Source organism: Podarcis melisellensis, assembly GCF_964234715.1.
Source record: "Podarcis melisellensis genome assembly, chromosome: 3".
Lineage (NCBI taxonomy): Eukaryota > Metazoa > Chordata > Lepidosauria > Squamata > Lacertidae > Podarcis > Podarcis melisellensis.
In genome coordinates this window covers 24,511,633-24,533,976 of record NC_138530.1, presented here as the reverse complement: position 1 = coordinate 24,533,976, position 22,344 = coordinate 24,511,633, and the positions used below count along the sequence as shown (strand labels likewise).

The 22,344-nt window shown below is 41.2% G+C and overlaps 1 protein-coding gene across 6 annotated transcripts in view; it reads right to left on the bottom strand.

Moving 5' to 3' along the window:
* The window catches only part of SYT14 (synaptotagmin 14), a gene marked incomplete at its 5' end in the record, with an annotated part of 71,715 nt that overhangs the window by 5,444 nt on the left and 43,927 nt on the right, over window positions 1-22,344 (bottom strand). For all 6 annotated transcript variants that reach the window (XM_081903963.1, XM_081903964.1, XM_081903965.1 and 3 more), the window contains 2 exons: window positions 6,624-7,073; window positions 9,233-9,501. In XM_081903963.1, the coding sequence (XP_081760089.1) occupies window positions 6,624-7,073; window positions 9,233-9,501 (719 nt within the window). The remainder of the gene's footprint in view (window positions 1-6,623; window positions 7,074-9,232; window positions 9,502-22,344) is intronic.

The following is a 22,344-nucleotide window of genomic DNA, read 5'->3' as shown; positions in this document are numbered from 1 at the left end:
GAAGAACCTATTCCCAGTATTTATATCTCCCTAGATTTTGACTCTAACTTGATCTTAACAGCACATGACAGCTTAATGAAAATAAAAAATGGGGTGTGTGGATCTGAAAGAACAATACATATAAGAGTGAAATATAACCTTCCTCAAAATATAAAGAAGGCCACCTTCTATGCCAACAGAACCAGTATCACAAATAGGAATAACAAGTTCTCAAGTGCTGGAAAATGCTCAGTTTTGCACTTCGAACAGAGCTACATGTGATAAACTATGGGTCAGGAGGGAAAATCCATGCACAGAAAGGTTTTCACTACCCTCTTGGTCTAAGAATGAATTCCCATGCTCAACGCCTGCAGAGAGACACACAGTGTCCCTGCACCATTCATACAACATTAATCCAAGGACCAGCCCCGATCACTTTCTACCAGAGAGATCAATGTCAGGAAGCTGTTTCCTCTATCTTTCTATAACAGCTGTAGGAGAATGCAGCAAGGCAAGATTCCAGGGGGCCCCAATGTTCAGAGCAAAGCCGAGGCAAAATATCAAGCTGTGAAATTCGATGCTCAATTCACCCACCCCAGAAAACAATTAAATCTCATCACATACATTCTAAGCCAGGATTACATTACCATCCCAGCCCAAAGAACCGGAATTACCTTGCCTTAAGTCAGAAACGCAGTATGATAAATCTGGCTGCTGGAAATCAAAGGTATGTTTCTGCAGGTTTCCCATAACTGCAGGCAAGGGTCTATCACCGACACTCAGTGTGGTGCAAAGCCAAGTGCAAACTTCTACAAATCAGTTGGGTGCAACAAAGCAGCAAGCAATTCAAATGACTCGGCAAGATACCGACAAATGTTCTCCAATAACCCCACATTGTGTAAACGAAATATTGCTGCAAGCACAAATCTAACACTCAAGGAAGCAAGCACAGACACAAATGTAAAATTATGCTTTTGAAATGTGTATGTAGGTGTATTGCATCTCAACTGAAGAGACAACTCTCTACCAGGGACCTGCCTTTTCAAAACCCTGGTTCGTGTTCTTATAAATTAGGAATCTTTTCCAGAAAGCAATTGCAAGCATGTGTTTGCTGCTAAGAAGAAGAAGAAGAAGAAGAAGAAGAAGAGGAGGAGGAGTAGTAGTTTGGATTTAATATCCCACTTTATCACTACCCGAAGGATTCTCAAAGCGGCTAACATTCTCCTTTCCCTTCCTCCCCCACAACAAACACTGTGAGGTGAGTGGGGCTGAGAGACTTCAAAGAAGTGTGACTAGCCCAAGGTCACCCAGCAGCTGCATGTGGAGGGGCCGAGACGCGAACCTGGTTCACCAGATTACGAATCTACTGCTCTTAACCACACCACCACACTGGCTACTCAAAATGGCTGCCCTGTATTTGCCTTTGTTTGGGACAGTAAATAATGTAGTGGACAGTAAACAATGTAGCCAGGATGTAAGATATCAGATGTCGGTCCATCTTTGCTATGTGGTAGACATTTGTAGGCACCTCTTCTGGCAGCAACCACATCCCATGCATGAAAACTAGGGAATCTGAGACCTCTCTTCCCACTTAGATTTCTCTCCTAACAAACACCTCTGCTTTTGAGGAAAGTTCACTAAACAACTCTTTTTCAATCAATAGTAAGGGCCCTGGAGACCTGCAACCCCTGTTAAGCTGGACCTCTGACAAGAAGGGTAAGGTAGTTATAGCCTGACCTCTATCTCCTTGTGCCTTCTCTTGGCTACCAAGAAACACACCTGTGTCCCATGTAAATATAATTTCTTATTTCTCACTTCATTCCAGATGCCACTTTTGTCTTCTACACTCTGTCACCTCTACTTCAGGTGCAACTGGGTATCAGAGGATGTGTGAAGCAGATGCTCTCTTCCAGGGTTAATACCAAGGTGAGGGTAACTACCCAAGATAGCAAGAATCTATTTGGACCAGATTGTTCAAGGATCTTTTCTACTTTTTGGAAACATCAGCATGGGGCTTCTTGGTGACTCAGGATATCCTCTTTTCAACACTGGTGCGAGGCTTTAATGGGGTGGAGAAGTGCTACAATGAGGTGTCCTCCTGCCTTCTCAGGAATCAGGTATCAAGTGAATGTGCCTCAAGCTAGGATTGTCTTATATGCAACTATCATCTCTGGCACACATTTAGAACATCTCCATTTTTTCCAGTGGAAGAAGTAGGCATGCACAATATGTTAAAGAATCTACTAGCCATTCTTTCTTGGTAGGGGTTGTATTTTCTTTCCACCTCTGACCTAACAAAGTCCGGGCGGCTGTAGTCACATACATAAATAGTCTCTTCTGGTCATTTGGAATCTTTGCACCTAGGATTCCTAAAAGAAAAGCTTCTGGCTTCTTAGAAAAGGTTATCTTGAATAGGAATGTTCCTGTTTTTGCACTGAAAGGGTAACTTACTTTATTTCTACAATTCTACATGCTTCCCAGGTTGACTCATGGTTAGAGACAGAAAAGCAAGCTGCTAAATTAAGATTAAAGGTCTCCTGTCTCATACCGGAGCAAGAGCCAGATACCAAGTCAAACTAAGAGTGAAGCCCATTCCCCCTGTCCCTGGAGGGAATTTGCAAGGGTGATTAACCCTCTGTTATCCTTGTTTTTCATTTGCTGGCGATCCCCCGCTGTCATGGGGGCTGCGTCCATTAAGGCAGATGGGACCGAAAGCCCCATTGGACCATATTTGTAATCAGAATATTTGTGATTATTATTTTAATCACAGTATAGCTTCTATTTAAGATGAGGGGGTGAGATCTAGTTTGAATAAAATTTGGAGCCAAGCTCTTTTATTGATTTATGAAAAATCTTGCCATTCTAGTGGTACAGTAAAAAGCACATGCCATTCTAGTGGTACAGTAAAAAATGATAAAAGAGACTGCTGTTTTATTAAGGGAACAATCCAAACTCCTGGAGGGTACAACTGGAAATCATGACAATCAGAGCAGAAGGTGGGTGGCATGAAAATACCATTCTGGACCAGCTCCAGGTTGACACAGCAGAGAGACCTGGATTGGGCCTGTCAATGGACTGGCTTAGGATCAGTGGTTCCTTTGCCAACCCAAAACTCTCCACTCTTCACCCCTAAAAAGCCTTGTTTGTGAGGCACACACAAGCTGCAGCTGACAATGACACTGCCAGTGTTGGTTCCACATGTCTATAGTTCAGTCACATGCAGTTGGAAGCCTCGTCTGAATTCACTCCAGTGCAGAGGATTGCTCTGCTCATCTACAATCCTATATCCATATATCTAGGAGAAAGCCACACAGAACTCATTGGTTCTTAATTCTGCATAGACCATGGATAGGTAAACTAAGGCCTCGGGGCTGGATCCGGCCCAATTGCCTTCTCAATCCGGCCTGTGGTCCAGGAATCAGCATGTTTTTACATGAGTAGAATGTGTCCTTTTATTTAAAATGCATCTCTGGGTTATTTGTGGGGCATAGGAATTTGTTCATTCCCCCCCCCCATATAGTCCGGCCCCTCACAAGGTCTGCTGAAAACGTTTGCTGACCCCTGGCATAGACTATATAGAATTGCATGAAGCACCTAATCAGAGTTTTAGAAGAATTGGTTAAAAGACAACTTCTCAAAGGCCTTTGCTTCTAATTTGTTTTTTTCAATCTCAAGAGGGCAAACTGGTAGATGCACTATTAAAAATCTCCTTCTGTCTTGGGCAAAAAACACTGATTAAAGTAAAATCAAATGAAAAACATAATTCCTTCACTGGGTATAATCAAGAGACTCAAATCTTTAAAAATTATTACATACAGCTGTAATTTATTACTACAGAGTCTATAAAGTTATATCAAATTTCCTTCTGCAAATCATAAATAACATGTGGAATATATGCATAGGCAAATTATTCTGAGAACAAAAGTATCACACTATTCACAGATCAGCTTTGTTCCCAAACTTAAGCTACTGTGAATAATATACTCTCAAAATGAAATGACAAAACAGAATTTATATGTTTTGGCAAATCAGTGTTCCAACTTCCTCAACAGACATTTGGCAAGGTAAGAATGGCACCCTTGTGCCACTTTTCTCATTTGATGCACAATGCAGTGTCTTTATAAGTTTTCTAATAAAAATTATGCAGTACATCTTAGTGGGTAAAAATGAGAAGATAGATTATTTAATTTGTTTGGAATGTGCTGTGACAGAGCATTAAAATTATTGCCTAGATACCCTTTTTATAGTCTACATTAGGGTCTAATAGTCTCATATGCAAGGCATCTTTCACTGACAAACATACTTCACAGCTATGTAAGAATGTAGCCATAAAAACTTTTCAAACATTTGATTAAAGGGTAAGCAGGCACATATCAGTCTATTTCTGGTTTATGCCTCTTTCAAGCAATGTTCTTTCATAAATCCATTTAATTGTGTTCCTGCATTAGTCTACAAGATTTTAAAAAACTCACAAAAGTCAAATTTAAATAAATACTTTTTGAACATATTTTATCTCTAAATATGCATTTATAAATGTATTTCACCTCAGATATTTTGGAGTGAAAAACTGCAGCAGAAAATTCAGAGGAGTGCTAAATCTAAAGAATAACTAGGTTCCAATCTGCATAATAGCTTGGGAGGTGTGTGGGGGTCAGCTCAGTTTCTATCAGAATTCACAGAGAGCAACTTCCTCAGGCATCCCCGATAAAGGGATCCCAAGTCAAAAATCACAACCTAGCATAGAGTTAACCACACATAAGGTCAGTAGTAGCATGACACTGGCATCACTGTTGCTTACTTGGACAGGGGTGGGAACAGGCCACAGTCCCACCAATGCAACCATGTAGCCCTAACCTCACTGTTGCCCTGCCTTGTCCAGGTAAGCCGCAGAAATGCCAGTCACAGGAGGCCACAACACACACTGCTACTGATTAAACCCACTAAAATTCATGGTCTTAAATGTTAATTCATGGCTGTGAGTACTCTGAAAGAACAGCCCATTAGCAAAATAATGGCAGCCACCTCATGATTATTTTTTTTTGCAAGCTTTATAAAAAACCCCTCAGAGAATATTGCATGTGTGGGTATGTGTCTCTGTGTGTGTAGATCCACTATTTTTTGAGGAATCCATTCTGTAAAGAATGCATATGACCTGTAAAGGTAAAGGGACCCCTGACCATTAGCTCCAGTTGTGGCCGACTCTGGGGTTGCGGCGCTCATCTCGCTTTATTGGCTGAGGGAGCCGGCATACAGCTTCCAGGTCATGTGGCCAGCATGACTAAGCCGCTTCTGGCGAACCAGAGCAGCGCATAGAAACACCGTTTACCTTCCCGCCGGAATGGTACCTATTTATCTACTTGTACTTTGACGTGCTTTCGAACTGCTAGGTTGGCAGGAGCAGGGACCGAGCAACGAGAGCTCACCCCGCCGCAGGGATTCAAACCGCGACTTTCTGATCAGTAAGTCCTAGGCTCTGTGGTTTAACCCACAGCGCCACCCGCGTCCCTATATGACCTGTAAGCGATAGATAGCTCCATTGTCCTTCAAGTCTCTTGACGGCAGACAGATGTTTCTTGAATGTAGCATATGATGTTCCCCTGTCTCACTGCAAATTCAGTTGGGAAAGATTTGGTTTAGTGCTGCCTACAACTGACGCAAGGTGATTCAAGCCATTTGGCAGAATCCTGCCATACTTCTCACAAGGTGATACAATAAACACATATCTGAGGAACCGAGAGGAAACTGTGTAGTAAATGCAGGGAAAACTAACTGGAGCTTAGGAAGCCGAATCATTCTGTTTCTTCTTTTTTCACCCCTCTGTCCTCCTACCCATGTTTATCTCTAGTACCACCAGATTTTCAAACCTAGACTTGAGCAACAGTTGTTCATTGTGGACCTGTTCAGACAGGCCACTTACATTATTTCAGAGAGCTCACACATTCCCCAACTTAGTAATACTCATCTTGTATTACACAAATGAGAGCCATGTTGTTTATGTTACATTGTAGGATAAAATGATGCGCACACATTGAGCTGGATTAATTACCTCAGATTTAACGTTTCCTGAAAACACCCCCTCAGATGATAATTATTACAGAAACAACTATCAGAGATCTCACATTTCTTTCTGTCTTGGTCTCCAATGGAGTAAACTTTCCAGTATTTCTGCTAGCATCCTGTTAGAGAGGAATCTTGGCTGACACGCAACAGCAAAAGCAATACAGTTCAAAACACAATTAATAGCATCCATCTTTTTTAAAAAAAATAATTAATTTACTATTTTCAGGTAGTTTACACACACACACACACACACACACACCTCAAAGGCCAAGATAAAGAGGTGTGTCTTTAGCATATGACAAAAACTGAATAATGGCAATGCTACATGGACCTTTGCTGGGAGGGTATTACAAAGTTTTAGGGCTACTACCAGGGCCAGTCCAAGACATTTCAGCTCCTGAGGTGAACTCCAAAATGGATGCTTTCCTTCTCCACCAGAAAAGAAGGGGTGAGTGAATTTCATTAAATAAACCAACTACTCATCGCCCCGCTGTAACGATTTTCCTGCTGTAGAGAAGTATATTTCTTTGTGGCACAAATAGCTGTTCTAATCAGAATCCTTGGTTGCATGATTTAATACTCACGGAAATAGGGTACGCTGGCTCCAATGTCACTGGTACCGACATCTTCCCTTGAAGATTTAATTTGGTTAAGTAAAATATCTTTTCTCCCAAAATCCTCTCTCTTTTTACACGGCGTATACTGTACAGTCTAAAGCGCACTGCATAATTCCCAATCATCTCAGACTCAATATGATTAAATTTAAATGTCTCAGTGAAGACCGGGCATGGACCCCGCTGGATGCTGGTCTTTGCTCTCTGCTTCTTGATAGGAAGAAGAACCAGGTGTACTTGCCATAAACTTCCACTTGTCCTGCTATAATTTGGAATGTCTGTGACAGCTGTCACTGTTATCAGAAGCCTCTGTTCCTGCGAGTCGTAGTCAAAAGTCACATCCAGGGTGCCATACTTAGCTTCTGGTTCAGGATCAAAAGATTTAGGGAGCTGTGATGATGATCCTCGAGCTGACAGATCCTAAATGAAACGGAGCAGAGGTTTTACATACATTCACGCCCATTTAGACATCTATAACTGTATCGATACACTCTGTGATACACTTTGTTAAAAGTGATTTAGCGAGTATGTGTTTTACATAAATTGTTAAAATTGAAATCCTTGTCCTCAGTGACTAAGTATGATGTTTTCGTTCATTTCACACACAAGGTATTTGAAAATTCAAGGAAGGACAGCATGCTGTCAGGCAGTCAAACAAAAAATGAGAGGGCTTCTTTTACTGCTTGTGAAAAGAGCCAATCAGAAGAAAGAAAAGCAAGAATAAAAGGTTCATAGCAAGAAGGTCAAAGTGTTTGGAAACAGCTGGGAGAACTGGCTAGGACAATGTTGAAGGGGTCGGGAGGAGCTGGAGAATTAAATGATGATTTAATTCATCAATGACATAATAAACCATTTTGAAATGTTTGCATAAAAATGAATAAAACAGAAATAAAACATAGAAATAAGTGACAATTTTTGGATTGTGCAGCCTGATACATAGAAGCAGGGGCTGTAGAAATTGTGCTTTTAAAGGTAAGACTAGGAGATGCCGTTCATGACATTATCAATTGCGGGCGTGGCATTTTAAAAGTTAAAAGCATGTGCAGGTCTGATCTGGATCAAGGTGGGTAAGCTAACTCCTTTCCCCCTACTATAGTCACTTTCAGGATTAGGACTTCTGCACCTGCTATGTCTACTGGGGGAAAGAACTTCCATTGGTGATTAATAATAATAATAATAATAATAATAATAATAGCTGTTTCAAAACACCTGGTGATTCTTCAAAGTGCCAGATTTATTTTAAGGAAGGGGCAAATAAGTAATCCCTGCATGAGGGTGCTAATATGCTGACACCACAGCCTTTTCCCACCTATTTCACCCTGTGCTTTACTAAAAAGAAAACCAAAACCCTGCAACCAGACTGGTCAAATGACCAGTCAAAGTGACATTTGGTATGTGAGAAGACTCAATTAAAAATAAAACACCATCCTAATTGCATTTTGTACATTTAAACTATCCAAGCACATTATTGATTATAAGTAAGAATGAGATTCACATGTGTAGCCAAATCTGCTAATAATTATGCTTGTGGTGGATGACGGTGGTGTTATCTGTGTACGAAACATTAAGATTCCAGTCAAAGAATTCCACTGAAAAGTTAGCAAGTCTAACTATAATAGACTTACATTTATATATTCATTTGTTGCAATTACTTCTTTCCCACCTTTCAGGATACAAATCCTTCCATGGAGGCTTATTAGTGACATTAAATTACTTTTTTAAAGTACGTAATATTTTACTGAGGATAGTAAAAAGTCATGGCTATTCTTCCCACAGGGTACTTGGTGGAAGAACGGCTCAGGGGCAGGGATGGGGAAGGAGAAGTTAACTTCAGGCCCTGAGGTAGTCTTCTCATATATCAGAATTGTTTTTCAGCCTGGGGGCCACCTTTTCTTCTGGGCAAGTTTCCAGGGGCCACAGGGAAGTGATGAGTGGGACCAGAGGGAAAGGTGGTTTTTACCTTCTTACAGTAGGCTAGTTTCCACATACTCTCTCACACACACTCCTTGATCCTCTGTCCAAGCAAACAAGAAGCATTACCACATCGTCTCAGTTTTCATGCTCAGTAAGTAAAAGGTAAAGGGACCCCTGACCGTTAGGCTCTGCCGTGGCCAACTCTGGGGTTGCAGCACTCATCTCGCTTTATTGGCCGAAGGAGCTACCGTACAGCTTCTGGGTCATGTGGCCAGCATGACTAAACCGCTTCTGGTGAACCAGAGCAGCACATGGAAACAGCGTTTACCTTCCCGCCGGAGTGGTACCTATTTATCTACTTGCACTTTGATGTGCTTTCGAACTGCTAGGTTGGCAGGAGAAGGGACCGAGCAACGGAAGCTCACCCCCGTCGTGGGGATTCAAACCTCCGACATTCTGATCGGCAAGTCCTAGGCTCTGTGGTTTAACCCACAGCGCCACCTGGAGGAGCTTAAAGAGTTCTCTGCCTGTGTCTCAGGTGGTGCATGTATGGGTCAATGGCGAAAGCCATCTTTCAAGGCCCGACTGATCTGTAATGTACCGGACCAATGCTGCTTCATTATATCCTCAATAATTTTAGTACAATTGGGAGAGCGTGTGTTTACCTCTGGGCTAAGGACTGCAGTGCTGTCACTGGGTACATCTTCTTCATATCCTTTGTTATGGAAGCTTTCTATTTCATGCCCAGTGCTCCCTTCGCTTGGGCATTTATATGAGCATCTCGGACTGTTGCTACACTGAGAGAATTCACATTTGCTGTCACCAACTTCGGAGGGCGTGCATGAGAGATGCGGGGAGCCGCTATCATCTTGGTACGGTGGGGGCTGCAATTCATCAAGAGGAGGTGTTTGTCTCATTCTCTGAATGCAGTTTGCTAGGAATAAATAACAGTTATCATAGGCTTTCATTCTGTAAGAAATGTGGCTGGAAGAGAAAAACATCATTTGTTTAGCAAGGTGGTGCTCTACGAGGAATTCAAACATGGTGGCCCAGATCCAAAGAGTTATGTGCTGAGCTTGGTGCATTTAGAAGGGACTGCATCCCTCATCTCTAGGTATGCTCCCTTACCACTCCTGCCCCACGGCAGGATCCAGATATTCTTTTGCCCTGCCCTGGTTATCCTGAACTTCCAAAACTACCCAACTTCAATATCCTCACAGTTTTTGCCTCATCTGCTATCCAACAATGTAGCACTGGGTTGCACCGGGTTGAATTCTAACTCAAATTGCCACCTGTGCCTTCTCATAAAAAGTACTTCCTAGGTGTGATCTTCTGTCCTTGATAAGATTCTGACAATTCTTGCGGCTTCTTTCCTTGCCTAACTTTCCTAGCTTGATACTTGAATCATAACCATGAGTCTGTCACTATGAGGCATGTGATTGCTTGACTGCTATAGCTGAGTTCATCTCCTGGTTCTGAGTCTAAGAGCTCACCTACAGTTCTGATTCTGTATTCAGTCCCAGTCCAGATCCTGCAAAGACCATCAAGAGTGTCAAATGCTGCGGCTACGTTTTCCAAAACATATAGCCAAATTCTTTTAAATGGATCTTTATTTTAACTTTGCAAGTGCTGTAGTATATTTTAAATATTATTAGGGGGCTGCACCATTTAGCTGATTAAACAGTTATCACTTTAAAAGCTTTTTAATTGATCAAAAGGCACCTCCAATTAATAGGGAAATACATTGTGTTAAATATTAACACATATAAAAAGGGCACAGGGTCAACAGCATCTTAGAATTTAAAAAGTGAAAGTCCAGACACAACAGTTGGCAAAGTTGTTGAGTTCTTTAAAAGAAAATTTGCCATAATCTACCCTTCTGGACGTGTGGCACCTCTTAAAAGAAGATTCCAACTTCTTTTTCTATGACACAGGATCCCCCCACATCTAAGACTGTGTGTTCTGTGGCACATACATGCCTTGTCTGAAAACTAGGAGGCACTCCCCACCCCCCCAAAAAACAAGTGTATTATTCATATGCAACTTTAAAATTGATTAATTACTTAATGAAGGCTGCAATCTTATACCCACTTACCTGGTAGTAAGTCCCATTGAAGTCAGTAGGGATTACTTCTGAACAGATACGTATAAGATTGCACTGTAAACCTCAAACAATTAATTAAATAACTTTAAGAAATGAAGAAGAATGACAGCCCTAATATATTTCAAGACAGATGGAAAGTACATACAGAAGAAATAGTCAAGTAGAACCTATGAACACACTGCGTTTGCATAAGACAAAACAGAAACAAATTAGTGTTTTCCATTAACAAGGATTTATATGAAGTAAAGTGTATGAGTATATGGGATGCTTCTAAAAGCTGGATAAGATAATGAAGAAAAGAAAGGTGCATTTTGGAGTCAGGAAAGAAGCAGAGAAGTGATTAATGCTACTAACCAATTTAAGTGGGTTGCAAATTTCCTGTAGAAGGAAACAAATTGAATCCATATTAACTGCAACCATTACTGTTTCAGCTGTAAGCTCCATCTTATTCCTTCTTTTTTCCTCTCCTTTGAAATGTTCAACTTTTTCGTTTCAGTTGCAAGTTTGGTCCCTTGCCTTACATGCTACTTACTCACAAAAATACAGCATTTGCTAGTAAAGTTCTTTTGCATTGCGTGCCTTGCAGTTTCCCACAGGTCTTCATCATCTCAACTCTTCTTGTTCTATATTTGGTTTCCCCAAACCATGCCTACACTGTCTGCCTCATTAACATCTGGAAACTGCTGCCTTATCTCTGAGGTTCAAAATCCCTAGCCAGAGAACTGCTCTACCAAAATCTGGTTTTGCACATTAGCTTTGAGCTTCTCATGAGCTCCTTTAAATATTCATAATATTCAGAAAAAGGCCTATTGTTATCAATGAGCAACCCAATTCCGGCTTCCTTGTATAGCTTGATAATTTTTGCAAGTAATGCTTTGTAATCATCATGGCTGGTTTCTTTCTCAGCAGCATACTTGCATCTCTCTCTCTCTCTCTCTCTCTCTCTCTCTCTCTCTCCCTTCCTCTCTCCTGTCATTCCTCCACATGCAAGATTATTCATGTTTATTTTTAAGCTAACCTAAGTTTCAAAAGTTTTAGTACTTCAGGGGCTTCTCGGCAAATGTTAAAACAATTTAAATAAAACATAAAATGAAATACATGTTTAAAAATTAAAGAAAACCCTTTATTTTGAATGATTAAATACCCACAGAGGTTTCTGCTATGCTACTCTGATGAGCGCAAATGGAATTTTCATGTTTTAATATTTTTGAGCTGGGAAAAGTTCATCTCGCCAAATAACCCTGCACCGCAAAGAGAGTATAGAAGATAAATAATAAATGTTTAATGAAGACCTGGGGCGCTTTCCCCCCCTTTTAAAACAGAAAGATTACACGAGCGTACGCAAACATTGTTATTTCACAATGAAGTGGGTTGTCTCAGCATCCTGCTACAGAGGAATCTCGGCTTATACCACCTGCCTACCAAAATGGAAACAACATATATTAAACATGAAGGGTAACTTGTGCAGCGAGAAAATAAATATACCTTACGAGTAGATTACTGGGTTGTTTGGAAGACAAATCATTTTGATTTCATTTCCAAATAAATTGCTACTTTGGACATTCCTAAATTCTGAAAGCAAGCTGAACTCGGGGAACACGCATTCAAACGCATTATAATGCAGTGAAAATTCACAGTTGCCATTCGCATCCTCCTCTCCCTTGGGTTTTCATCTACTGCTGAAACCCTTTGGTGCTACTAAGATGAAACCCTTTGGTGCTACTAAGGTTGAGAAAGGAGAGGTTCACCCCATCAGCTCATCTGAGAAATGAACTTCTCTTAGGCTCAGGCTTCCTCAACCTCAGCCCTCCAGATGTTTTGAGACTACAACTCCCATCATCCCTGACCACTGGTCCTGCTAGCTAGGGATCATGGGAGTTGTAGGCCAAAAATATCTGGAGGGCCGAGGTTGAGGAAGCCTGCTTTGGCTCCTCCTCTCCCTGGACTGTCTCCATTCTAGCTGGTCATCGTAAGAAAAATTAAGTAACTCCAAAAACTAGGGCCCAAGTGGGCTTGCTTCCCTCTTTTCTCCCCAATCTTATTTCCTTTTGCATCACATTGATTAGACAATACATTTGCACGCAGGAACTCTGGTTGTTGTTGTTGTTTTTAAAAAAACTTTTGAGAGTGGTTAAAAAGCTGCAGGTGCTTTATAAATTATTATTACTGTTGTCAGCAATGGCAACAATAGTAAATTTGTTAATCATGTTATGTACGTGTAGTTAGTGCTGGGTGACAAAATGGAGGAAAGGAGATAGCACTTGTGGGTTGCTCCGCTAGATGTGTAGGAAAAACATGGGGTGGTTTCATCAGACCATAAAATCACAGAATTGTAGAGTTGGAAGAAATCCCAAAGGTCATCTGGTCCAACCTACTGCAATGCAGGAATCCCAACTAAAGCATCCATGACAGATGGCCACCCAACCTCTGCATGAACACTGCAGTCATGGCACCAGGCAGCTTTGATGAGAGCAGGGAGCAGTAAAACAAGCACTAACCCTGAGCTGGCTGGGTCCAGGCGTTATGCTGAATGCAAGCATAACGCACACCCATGCTGGGCACCATTGACTATTTGGCTAGCACATACCTGCAGTGTGCCCTTTTGGCCGGCCCCTGCCTCCACTAAGTTAGTATATTTTGTCACCATACCACACAAATGCCACCATATTTTGGTGAACCATGCTGACATTGGAGCCCAAAAGCAATAAATAGCACAGCAAGTTTTGTTTCTTTTGTGCTTAACGAAATAAACTAAAGTTCAGTTTAGAAAATAACACCCCCAGAATCCCACTGAAAAGCGAGAAACTCCTATTAAAGAACCTATTAAAGAAATGTGTCATAACAAGATTTTCGATCGGTAATCAGCTCTGTACTAGAAAGGAGCAGAAGAAAAAGGCAGCCTGACAGAATGAATGAACAAGGAGGGAAGAAAAAAGGAGTGGGGAGTGGCACTTACATTCACTTGAAGACAGCTCAGCTGTCTTGCTCAAAAGCTGAAATAAGCATCAATCAGACAACCCAGTTCTCGTTTGCTACCTACACAACCTATTCCCTTTAACTGATTGCTGGGCAGAACAATCCAAAAGGAAAGGAGAATCGAGGGCGAGCAAACCACCTAATCCAAAGCCCCATTGGGCTTGTGTCAGTACGGCATAAAGCAGTGGTTTGGGTTCTTCCTCCTTTTCATTGGTTCCTTGCTACATTTTTAAAAATTAAATCCATGCCATTGCTTCCATGCAGCACACCTGGGTTATCTGTTCCCCCTGTTCTAGGATTGGAGACACAGGAGTGCCTAGACCCAATGTTTCCAAAGCCTCCTTTAACATGCCTGTCCCCCCCCCACCGAACACCCCCCCCATTGTTTTCTCTGCTGTCACTCCATGGCAAGCAACATGTTACAACCAATCCCATGATTCTTTTCTCTCTTTCTAAGAAATGTGGGGAGGCGGGAGAAGTAGTGAAATGGGGAGAAGGGAAATTTCCTAGTACCAGCTCTCTTCCCTGCGACTACCATTTTATTTCCCCAGAATCTCTCCTTGGAACAACACAATTTAATCATTATGTGAGAGGCTTCTGTCAAAACAAAAAGGCGTCAAACATCGCTGAAGCTAACTTTCAGCTGAGCACTATTTATTTTAACCCAATGTAGCCTGGGCAGGCTGTGCGTCTAAGTCAGGGTTTGGGAACGAGTGGACCTCCAGACATTGCTGGACTACAACTCCCATGATCCTGATCTTTGGCCATGCTGGTTGGGGCTGATGGGGGTTGGGAATTCCACAACAACTGGAAGGCCATAGGTTCCTCACTGCTTGTGGATGAAGGAGATGTGGGCAGAGATTTAACCTTCTCCCGATCCTGCAGGAAGACGCTTCCACTCAGAATTGCTCGACCCGAATTGCTCGACCCAAACTGCTTTATCACCAACATGGGAAAACATACAAGGTTATTATGCCAATTCAAGAACCAGAATGAGTTCCTTCCTAATGGAAAGCTAATCATCAGAAGACAATCTGACTGTGAGGAGACACAAGTACTGAACAATCTACTCTCAAGTGCTGGTTTTACCACCTTATAGTCAATAGTGTCACAATGGAAGTTGTAAAAACATATTTCAAAAGAATGCTGATGTATTTACTATTTACAGTTATTAGTTTACACACTCAACATTTTCATGGGCATAAAATGTAACATTTTAGATACCTAATTTGAAATTACTGTTTTATACAGCTTGTTAAACAACCCATTTGAAGGTAGCAGATAAGTAGCTAATTACTAACAAATCTGACAGCTACAGCTGCAAAATGTTTGTATGATAATTCCAAAACTGAAAATGGTTTATTGAAGATCCATTCAGAAGCTAAATGACTTATCTGGAAAAAAACACACGATTAAAACATTCCAATGTTTTCTTACAGGGTTACAAACAAAGACCACTTTGATTTCTTCTACGCGGGAAAAATCGTTGCATGTTGGGACGGCTTAGTCAATAAAAAGCAAGTAAGAAAATAATAATTCTAGCCCTCGATGCCAGCACAGTAGAATAGGGGAAAAAGTGTACAGCCAATCCTTTAAAACCATGTATTAACTGGGCACTGTTTTGAAGGTGTGGAAATTATTTAATAGCAAATCAGAAAAAAAAGATATTAGGGGGTTTATATATTACAACACCTATGTATCAGTGCTTTTAAGTGTAGGATTTTAAAACATATAAATAGGGAGATTTGCATTTAACTCCTTCACTTTGGTCCCGATTCAGATTTACGATTTGCACAGCAGAGGGCTGGAGGACTGTCATTTGCTTTTCTACGAGTGGGGGCATAGTGGAGACAAATGGTTAAGCCCCTTCTCCCAAGCTACACTTTATTTATTTGTTACATTTATATCTGATATTTCCTGCAAGGAGCTCAAGGTGACATACAAAGCTCTCCCGCTGCCCATCATTCATTCATTCATTCATTCATTCAGTTAACTCATATCCCACTCTTCCTCCTGAAGTAGACCAAGCTGGCAAAGATGTCAATAATAGTAGTAATAGTAGTAGTAGTAGTAAAAGCATTCTTAAAATAGTAAAAAGCATTATAGAAACTGTGAAAAGCGTTCTCTCAGCTAGTGATCTGAGAGTTATATCAGACCCTCCAACTTTCCCTATTTTCCAGGGATGTAGATGATTTAGAAAAGCCACCCTGGTTTCTATTTTCACTGGAGAAATGTTGGCAGGTATGGAATTATTCGACACACACACCCCCCCCATCTGTCTGAAGGCAATCCTGTTCAGGGAAGTTTTTTTTTTTTTTTAAAAAATGTTTTTATATATGTTGGAAGCTGCCCAGAGTGGCTAGGGCAGCAGAGTAAGATGTGTGGTGTATAAATAGTAAAATTATCATTATGGAATGGGGTGTCCCTATTTTCACTGGAGAAATGTTGAAGCGTATGCTATTTCCTCACATCAACCCTGTGCGAGAGCCAAGAGATTATGACCAGCCCAAAATTACACAGCCTCATGGCTGAACAGGGATTTGAACCCCAGTCTCCAAGATGGAAAACAAGGTACTTAAATGCAAAGATATGTAGCTAACATCTTCTTATTATTATAATAGTATATTTATTTATACCCCGCCTTTTTTCCTGACGGGACTCAAGGCAGTTTACGGTTAAGAACAAGAAATGTAGCATCTAGTCCATGGGTAGGCAAGCTAAGGCCTGGGGGCCGGATCCAGTCCAATCGCCTTCTAAATCCAGCCCGCGGATGGTCCAGGAATCAGCGTGTTTTTATGTGAGTAGAATGTGTGCTTTTATTTAAAATGCATCTCTGGGTTATTTGTGGGGCACAGGAATTCGTTCATTCCCCCCAAAAAAATATATATTCCAGCCACCCACAAGGTCTGAGGGACAGTGGACTGGCCCCCTGCTGAAAAAGTTTGCTGACCCCTGATCTAGTCTCTGAGCCGTTTCATCTCAGCAAAACTGTTTTGTTTCACACCCAACCTCCCACGTATGCCCACCTTAAGATTATGGGGAACAAATTGCTATGCATGCCTCCCATATCTCCATCCAGTGTTTTATCATGGCTGTATGCAACCTGCACATGTCTCATAGACGAAAAAACTCACACAAGGGAAGACTGAATGGGGATAAGGGAGGAAAGGCCCCCTAATATTCCCATGCACTGCCTAGAGGAGGAGAAATGGAGCTTGACTGAGCCCTGTGGGGACTGCTCCATGAACAGATGCTGCACCTGCACCAGAAAAGAATTATCATTTAGTTTCCTTTTTCATCTCTTTCCCCTACCCAATCAAAACATTAGTAATATGGATTTTGCATGAATTAAGCATGAATTGGCTAGGTACCAGTGGGAGTTTTTCCCTATTGTGAATCACAGTGCTTGGGAGGGGATTTTTTTTTACCAAGATCACAGCTGGCGAGGGAAGGTTTGAAACCTTCCCTACCCACTTGGAATGTTATGATCAACAGTTGATAACAACAATGATATGGAAGGGGGTAAAAATAGAATGGATAAATTAATGGATATGTAGCTAAATCAGATGCATCTGAACTGCCACGGAAACCTGGGTGGGGAACTCTATGAGAATTATTGAATAAGGATGAAAATATGATCTGTAAATATAAAACTTGGGGGGGGGGGACCATTAACCTTTTTTTTAAAAAAAAACAACCCTTCCCTACCCACATGCTGACCACCACCTCTCTGTGCCCGGTAGGATATGTTTAAAAAAACTCACAATATGATGGCTAGTAACATTTTAAATGCAATATGCAGTTAGCCCTTAAGCACATGCAACTGAAATAATCGCTTATTCTTTTCCTATTTGCCCATGCTTCCCTTCCTTCTCCTTCCTATCATCATAAGATAGGTTGCATCAGAAGGTAAATAACTTCTTGCAAATCTCATTAGACTTCCATGAATTCAACAGCCAACCCTGCTATAAAGTTCCCTTGCCTGGAATTATTTTTTTATTAAGGTTTCAATAACAGGAATAAAAAATTTTCATGGCTCTATGCAAAATCCACTTATCTTAAAATGCTTATCAGAGGACGTCGGTAGGGACTGCTGACTGCACCCTACCTTAAAAGCAGTGATTCCTGCAATGCAGGGGGTTGGACCAGATGAGCTTTGGTGTATCTTCCAACTCTCCAGCTCTAAGATTCTAAAAGAAAATGGTTTGAATATAATGCTCACAGTAAGATTATTTTGTTTCAAGTTTTCATAGCATGTATACCACTGTTATGGTACTTGGCCACTTCACCAAAGCAGATGTTTTAAACTGTTATCATAGAAGACTGGTTTGTTTATAGAATTATAAACCAGAAGAGAAGTCGCAGCATAATCAAATACTTTCAAATTAACTCCTATTAGAAACAATTGTGGCTGAACAATGTATGACCATGAAATGAAACAAAGATTGGGCTCGCAAAGTGTCATGTGCTTCCCCGAGCTGCCTGAATTTCAGTTAAAAACAACCATAAGTAAGCACTCTTGTTTTCTTGTACAAAGTTGCAAAAAAAAGTAGGCAGGGACAGTTTTCAGAAACATAATTGCATTATCATTTTGGCCATTCAACAATTCTTGAATGATGAAGTACATGGTTTAACCAGACACCATATTGCAATTTACTTTGAAGTAAGAAATGTGTATTGTAACATAGGGTAATGTTAGAATTTTGATAGGCGATCACAGCTGCACCAGAATTAGTTTCTATAGCAACCAAGAAGAAATAATGTGGTGAATTGCATTGTAATACACAAAGATGGGTTCCTTGCAAACAGGATTATTTTGCTAAAAGTTTAGCCTCCCCCCCTTTCGAATTAAAACATTTTCTCTAAATAATTATTCTGTTTTTCCTATCTAAAAATGTTGCGTGTTGAATCCCCCTGCACCCTCGCGCTTGGACAAATATTACATTGCAATTGCTGTTCCTATAAATAAATTCAAGACATGTCCTTAAAAAAAAAGGATTTCTAGTCTAACCTGAATTATCATTTTCAACAATGTCTGTTACATCATTCCCTTGAAAAGAAAGGCATATATTAAACATACCTTTGAGTAATTCCTTACACAATGCACCATATGGGCAATGCTTTACAGTCCAAAGTCATCGTAAGGAATTGCATGATGGACTGGGGAATTAAAACTGAAATGCACCATCTAAAACCTTTGGACATATGAGATTTATAGAAGCTTTTATCAGCATGTACTCTCTCATGGCTGGCACATGATTTCACAAATATATTAGTATTCAAGGTACCATGCACTTTTTAAGGACAACAAGGTTTTTTTTTTATTTAAAAAAATCAGTTCAAACATATCTTTAAAATCTCAAAGGTTAGTGATTTCTACCAGCAAAACAAACCATTACGTTTTGTTTTAAGCTATTTATGGCAATTAATTACAAGCATATGTCTGAGCCTTTTATGCATTTTGCCCTCATAATGCGACCCATTACTGTGGCACAGTCTATCCCCCAGAGTTCCAAAGTATCTTTGGCGTTGCCATGGATACCAACGACATGCTTTCTCTTGCAACTGCTTTGTGTGTCTTATCAAACACCAGAAAACTGACACAGTAGGAATCTGAGCCATCTATATAGGATGAATTTCTAATCTCTTGGTACTGTTCCTTGAGGTTCCCACCCCCCACCCTTAGAAACAAGCTGCACAATACTGTATACACTTGAGTTCTAAATGAAATGACTTCGTAGATTAATTTTCGGGGGGGGGAGGAGTTATTTAACCCAGCTGACTGCATTCCAAGAAAAAGAAAAAAGTGTCCAAAAAAAAGGTTAGGGTTTCAGTTTCTAACGCTGCTGCAATGAGTAGCGATGATATGAGAGTTTCAGAAATAACACAAGTTCTCAAGCAAAGAACAGCTGACATTCAGCTTTGGCCCTGAGCTCATGTGGCATTGTGAGACATTTCGAAAATTATTCAGTGGACCAAATTTAGGGACTCATTTCTTATATTTATAACTATAACCTGCCTTTCTTTTAACTTAAGGGAGCATATTCGAGGTTCCTGGGCAATCTTAGAGCCTGGGGATTGGTGGTGGGACAACAATGAGTGGTCGGAGGGAGAAGAGGGAGCCGAATGAGAGGAGGTGGTGCTGGAAGCTGAAGAGGTAACAGGATTTAGTGAGCAGGAAGAGACAGTGGCAGAGAGCCGTGCAGATTCAGAGGCAGGAGAGGAGGGGGGTAGGGTTGGGCGATATCTAATTTTCAACATCACGATATCACCAGCTGAATATCATGATATCTTGATATAACACAATATATACCTACGGCAGCCGAGAGCCTTGCCAGGCCTCCCTGCGGTGGCAAAGGGTCCCGCCATAACTCCCCACAGCAGCAGAGGGCCTTGAAGACCCCCTCATGACAGCAGAGGATCCCGCCGTACCACCCCACAGTGCCAGTGGGTGTGCCACACTTCCCCACAGCAACTGAAGGCCTTGACAAGGCTCTGTATGTTTTTTGTTGTCAGCCTTTCTTTTCTCCTGTCATCCCGCTAACTTGGGTAAATTCAGACATCAGATAATGAAATCCAGATTCAAGGCAAAAGTATGGCAAATTATACTTCAGTGAAAGCTCTAAGTTTATATTAATCCAGCTCATAAAAAATCAGTACTAGAAAAAATTATAGACTACCAAAAAAATTCTAAATTCACATTTGAAGTGTGGCCTGCTAATCAAAATAAATTTGTAGGCGTGTCCTTAGCACCTGAGTAAAGGTAAAGGGACCCCTTACTGTTAAGTCCAGTTGCGGATGACTTTGGGGTTGCGGTGCTCATCTCGCTTTACTGGCCGAGGGAGCCTGTGTACAGCTTCCAGTATGGCTAAGCCGCTTTCTGGCGAACCAGAGCAGCGCACGGAAACACTGTTTACCTTCCCGCCAGAGTGGTACCTATTTATCTACTTGCACTTTGGCATGCTTTCAAACTGCTAGGTTGGCAGGAGCAGGGACCGAGCAACAGGAGCTCACCCCGTTGCAAGGATTTGAACCACCGACCTTCTGATCAGCAAGCCCTAGGCTCTGTGGTTTAACCCACAGCACCACCCGCGTCCCACCCACTACCTGAGTAGCAAGTCCAATTGGCTTAATCCCAGGTGAGTATAGAATTGCCATGTATGGTTGCAACACTAACTCTTAACAAGACTTCAATAGATATAGCTATGGTTGCACTATAAAGTATTTGTGACAAATTTCAGCACATAAATCACCCTCCCCACCTATGTACATGGATACACATTCTCTCCATCTGAGGCCTTGGGTAGTAAGTCTATCCTCACTATAATGGCTATTCATCAGCAACAGATCAATTATTGAATCCCCTTGGCCTTTTGACTTCATTATTTACAAATATAATTGTCCAATGGGGCTGTAGACAACTGATTAAATGTTGGGAGATAGTCCACTTAAAAGTTGTAGGTAGTAAGTGGTGTTCTCTCACTTTCACTTCCTGTTCTCCGGCCCAGAACCATGACTACCTGTAGTCTCAAACTATGTGAGTAAGTTTAGCTTTACATACCTCTGGCAGTATTAACAAGCTCCATCAGCGTATTTCCAGTAGTGATTACCACATGGCAAAAGGCCACAGATGGTCATCTCCCCTTCCTGTTAGCATCACCATGCTGCAGGTCATGTGTTTCCATCCTAATTCAAGTTGCTGGGAGTGATCAGCCTTCTGTTCTGAGATTCACATCTTCCAAATATGTACTCTTATTAGCTCTATTTTTAACCTGCCACTCATATAGTATACTTAAAATTCAGAGCATGTTTACATTATCCAAACAGCAGGCTAATGGAACTGCAAACCAGACAGTCATGCATAATTCAAATCAGTATCCTAAGGCTTGCAACTTCTAGTCAAAGATGCCTCTAAATTAGATAGGGTGTGACTTTTAACATGAAGAAAGTGTAGCTAATTTCTTCCTTTATCTGACAAATTGATGTATTTTGCAAAGGAATGCTATTAATGTGTGGCATCCATATAATAGTGCATTTGTAAACTACTGGTAGAAGGATGAACTACTACAAAATAAAATTAACCTGAAGACTGTAAAACCAAGTCAATAAACTCTAAATACTAAAAATATAAACTAGCTCACAAATTGGAAATGGCAAACAGGTTTTAGAAGGTTTCTGAAAACATTTCTACAGTGGTGCGCCGCAAGCCGAACACCTCGCAAGACGGAAAACCCGCTAGACGAAAGGGTTTTCCGTTTTGGAGGCGCTTCGCAAAACGAATTTCCCTATGGGGTTGCTTCGCAAGACGAAAAAATCTTGCGAGTTCCCGCGGGTTTTTTCGCTTTCCCCCCCTTTTCCTAAGCCGCTAAGCCGCTTAACAGCTGATCCGCTGATAAGCCGCTTAACAGCTGATCGCTAAAAGCTGCTAGACCGCTAATAGTGCTAATCCGCTAAGCTGTCAATGGGCTTGCTTCGCAAGACGAAAAAACCGCTAGACGAAGGGAATCGCGGAACGGATTCTTTTCGTCTTACGAGGCACCACTGTATACAATCCATGGAAAAAGGCAACATGCTGGAACAGCTGAGAAAGGCCTTTGCAAAGACAAGAGGAAGGTGGCCCAGAAACTATTGTACCAATCTCAGCAAGCTATTCCTGTGTCGCTGAGGGTAAATTAGACAAGATGCCATTAGCAACTG